The sequence below is a fragment of the Pteropus vampyrus genome, unplaced genomic scaffold (genome assembly GCF_000151845.1).
Source record: "Pteropus vampyrus isolate Shadow unplaced genomic scaffold, Pvam_2.0 Scaffold417, whole genome shotgun sequence".
In the NCBI taxonomy this organism is placed as follows: Eukaryota; Metazoa; Chordata; class Mammalia; order Chiroptera; family Pteropodidae; genus Pteropus; species Pteropus vampyrus.
Window position 1 is genome coordinate 123,520 of NW_011889198.1, and position 3,971 is coordinate 127,490.

The 3,971-nt window shown below is 51.8% G+C and overlaps 1 protein-coding gene across 1 annotated transcript in view; it reads right to left on the reverse strand.

Annotated features, from left to right (window-relative positions):
* Window positions 1-716: 716 nt before the first annotated feature.
* DNAH3 (dynein axonemal heavy chain 3) overlaps window positions 717-3,971 on the reverse strand; it is a 149,540-nt gene continuing 146,285 nt past the window's right edge. The window contains exons 60-62 of the mRNA XM_023523811.1: window positions 3,247-3,451; window positions 2,400-2,537; window positions 717-1,070 (exon numbers count right to left, since the gene is read on the reverse strand). Coding sequence (XP_023379579.1) covers window positions 717-1,070; window positions 2,400-2,537; window positions 3,247-3,451 — 697 coding nt within the window. The remainder of the gene's footprint in view (window positions 1,071-2,399; window positions 2,538-3,246; window positions 3,452-3,971) is intronic.

Below are 3,971 nucleotides of genomic sequence, written 5' to 3' on the forward strand. Positions count from 1 at the left end.
CCAGAGGGAGAGACATCGTGCCCAACATAGGAACAAGGAAGACGTCCGATGGCCTGGGCACGAGCCGTGGCACACAGTAGGCACGCAACAGTTATGGGTTCACGCGCGTCTCCTTCCTTCCACGGGTACGGTCCCGGCACTGCCACTGGCCAGTCCACCACTTGGGGCCGGTCACTCTTCTAAACCTCCATTCGTGCATCTCCAAAACGGAGACAGCGATAATGCCCACCACATACGATGGCTGCAAGAAGTGCATTTAAAATATATGAAGAGCCTCAAAACAATAAAAGTGGCCCAAGCCTCTCTCAGCCTCTGAGAAGCCCTGGCGTAGGCCCATGTGAAAGCCAAACTCAATGACAGAGCGAAACAATGAGGAAAATAACAACAACTGCAGGGGAGCTTGGCCGCACGGCTGACGGGCCAGGCTGCAGAGCCACTGCCTGCGTCCCGTCCAGGCGCCGCTATTTTAGCAGTGATCGGATCTGGGGCGATATCGCTTACCTTCTCTGTGTCATGGCTTCCGTAGCTGTAAAATAGGATCATAACAGTGACCCGCCTTACAGCCTGCTCTGAAATACCCGGCTCACAGCAAGTGCTCAGTTAATATGACTGTCATCATCATCACCATCAGCACGTCACGTGACTCTCAAGAAAGGAAAGCTAGATTGTAGTTGACAACGGAAGGCCTTTTATTTTCCGTGCAGAGACTGTCGCCGTCAGTTATCCAGCTGGCACAGAGAGGCCACCCCTCGGTTTATCCAGTGCTTCTGGGGCCTCTCTGTCGGCAGTTCGATGGAGAGGACGTAGTTGGTGGAGTGGCCTGTGGTGGACAGGGTGCCTCTGCGGGCACTGGTTTTATAGACCGGACACACGTAAACGTCTCGATGCTGAAACAGCGCACTTTCCCCAGGTTTCAGCCAAATGATGGGCAACGGGTCATAGAGGATTTTGGGGAGAGACTCCCCAATCTGCATCGTTTTCCTGTCCCAACGGGCACCTTCTAAGAAGAGTCCCTTTATGTAGGCGCCGTCTTCTGGGCTGCTCTCCATGACCGTCTCCCGTGTGGTTACCTGGAAGAGAGGAAGCTGTGAGCGCCATGACCTGCTGTTTTCCTCACTCGGGCACCATTAAGAGGCTGGAAAAGTGCCACCTGGCTGCAGTGCCTGCCTCGCCCGGGACGCACCTCCCAGTAGACGGGGGCTTCGGTGACAATGTTCCTGCCTCCCACACAGGGGCCAGGTGTGACTTCTAGTCAGCACGCTGCCCTTACTCACAGAAGCAGAGACTACCATGTTAACTGTAACTAAGCGACCATCCCTCGATACAGTGTGGGGTTAGTCACGTGCATGCCGGCAAAACCGTTCTCTGGGGGGAGAAATAAAGCCTTGGTTTGCCATTTTGGTCCATTTCTGTGATGTAAAGACCCCACCATGGTCAACGTCAGGTCATCAGCTATTAACGACGCGTTCCGGCTGGCTCTGGTGAGTTGATGAGAGCCAGCACCAGCACACCGCAGTTCAGAGTCAGAGGTTGTACCCTCCATTCCTCTAAGTGCAGAAAGTGGTCTCGGGGTGCGGGGGACAACGGCGAACCAGAGAGCACAAGCTCCACTTGAAATCGTTCGAATTCTAGTCTTTCTGTTTTTGTGAACATTTCTACTTCTGAGTACTTATTTCTAGAATAGCAAAAGGGTATTGATTTCTGTATCGTTAACCACTATCCAGTCACCTCACGCATTCTCCTATTAATTCTGAAAGATATGTTTTCAGAGTCTCTTAGGATTTCTAGATACATAATCATTCCTACATCAAAAAAAGAGGATTTTATCTTTTTTCCAATGTTTGCACCGGTCATTCTGTTTTCTTATGGCATTAATTGTGGCTTAACATTGTCCTCACAGGCCCATCGAGTTAAGTTTATTCACAAACTGAGACCTGGGGCCACCAGTCCATGACCTCTGAACCAGATGCTCTCAGAGGGTCTTCCCACGGTGCTCTACGTAACAGCCCACCTGTAGTATGGATGCTTGGCCACAGGCATGTCCTTTAACCTACGCCAAGCACACGACTACCCACGCCCAACGACACCCTCCCCGGTGAGGAGTCCGCCACGCTGAACACGTGGCATAGCGGGTGTTTTCATTTCTCTTGGCAGGACGAGCGCAGAGCTTTCCTCTGTAAAGATTCCGTTTTACATACACGGAGACAAAGCCTTGGGGGACTCCGAGTCTGTCGGGAATACCTTCTGGAGCCCCGTTAGGTCATGCTAAGGCGTCATTCAGAGCATCTCAGAGGCATCCGGGCCTTCGCACACGCAAATGTTAGGACCAATAAGGACATGGCCAATACTGGCTTTCTCTGGCCGACCCCTGGAGCGGGCCCGACCCAAAGTACGCCTACCTCGAACTCGAACCCGATGTGGTCGATGGGGATGGTGTGTCTCCGGGCGTAATTCTGAGAGACGCCCGTCAGAAAGGACTGTGTGAAGTAGAAGCCGGATATCCAGAAGACCACGGGAGGCCCGCCGTCAATCCAGTCCTGCAAAGCCGCAGAGGGACAGACCCCGAGTCAGCACGACGTCGGAGGTCATTCGAAGGCAGGCAACAGAAATGAGTCCCCACTAAGAAATTCACTTTATTCTGATTTTCCTTGGCGCAGGCAGCCCTTTCATTGTAATTTACATTTTCCCACTTTTGAAATGAAGGTACAAAGGTTTGTTTCTGCTTTGGGAACAGCCCAGGGGCAAACGGGGGCCAGGGACACACAGAGCAGTGGGGGACAGGGGCCCCATGTCCACTGAGCGCTAGCCACCTTCTCCGGCGATGGCTGCCAAACAGGAAGGCACGTCCATTGTTTCGCGCCTTCCCTTTTTTTGCAAGAAATCAAAACTTTCTTGATTTTTAGGTGTAATAACCCAATATTTACATGCCACCTCAAAAAATTTTCAAATTACCAGGTTACAAAACCAAATACACCTTCTTCTAGCAAATCTGGCGCATGAGCGACCAGTTCGCGACATTTGCGACAGTGCCTGCTCCTTTTCCCGTAGGCTCTAAGCTTTCCAAGAATTTTGAAAAGTCTCCCTTCCTGCCCGCAACTCTGGGAAGCCTGTTCCCGTAGGAGCTCGGCCCAGCGTGTCCTCCTCTGCACACCGCGCCCCCCCCCTGCCCCCACCTCTCGTCTGTCGTCTCAGAATGTACTGTTCACCTACATGAGCCAGGTGCCCAGTCACCCTGACCCCCCGTACCTGGAAGAAGGCCAGGCGGGCCAGCAGGTCGGCCACATAGCCCCCCAGGGCCTTCAGTGACGGGTAGGACTTGGCCATCCACATGGCTGGTACTTTACCCACGAGCACGCTGTCGAAGACGTCCTCCAGCTCCGAGGACATCAGGACTTGCCCCTTAATGGCTCGGCCAAGGCTGACAAGGCTTTTACGAACCACTTTGGTCAGCCTGTGGGGACAAAGGAGCCAGCTCAGCTCCGCTCGTCAGGGCCTCAGGCATACCGTCCCCAGGTCCCCTTCCACGGTTCCCGCCTCGAAGAGGTCGGACAGTCAACGTGTACATGCGTGGGAGAAAACTTACCGAGATGAGAAAAAATTAAATCACCCATCCTCTTCCCCCTAAAGGTTACTTGGATGGACATATAGCTTTCCAGATTTTTCTGTATGTAAACACAAATTATTTTTTAATGGGATCATACTATGTAATGAATTTTTTTGTGATCTGTTTTTCACTCAGTTCATAGGGATCTTCTTCCCAACTCAAGAGCCTTGCATCGTCTCTTTAATGGCTTTTTAATGACTGCAAGGTGTCGCGTCTTATTTAACGATTCTGTTCTCCCTTTGCTGAAACTGACTTCTTCTAGACTATTGCCACTGTAAACAACATCGCAAGGAGCACCCATTTGTAGCAATCTTGTGGCCACATATAAATATCTTCTTACTAAAAGCAGAATTTTTAGGTCAAAGGG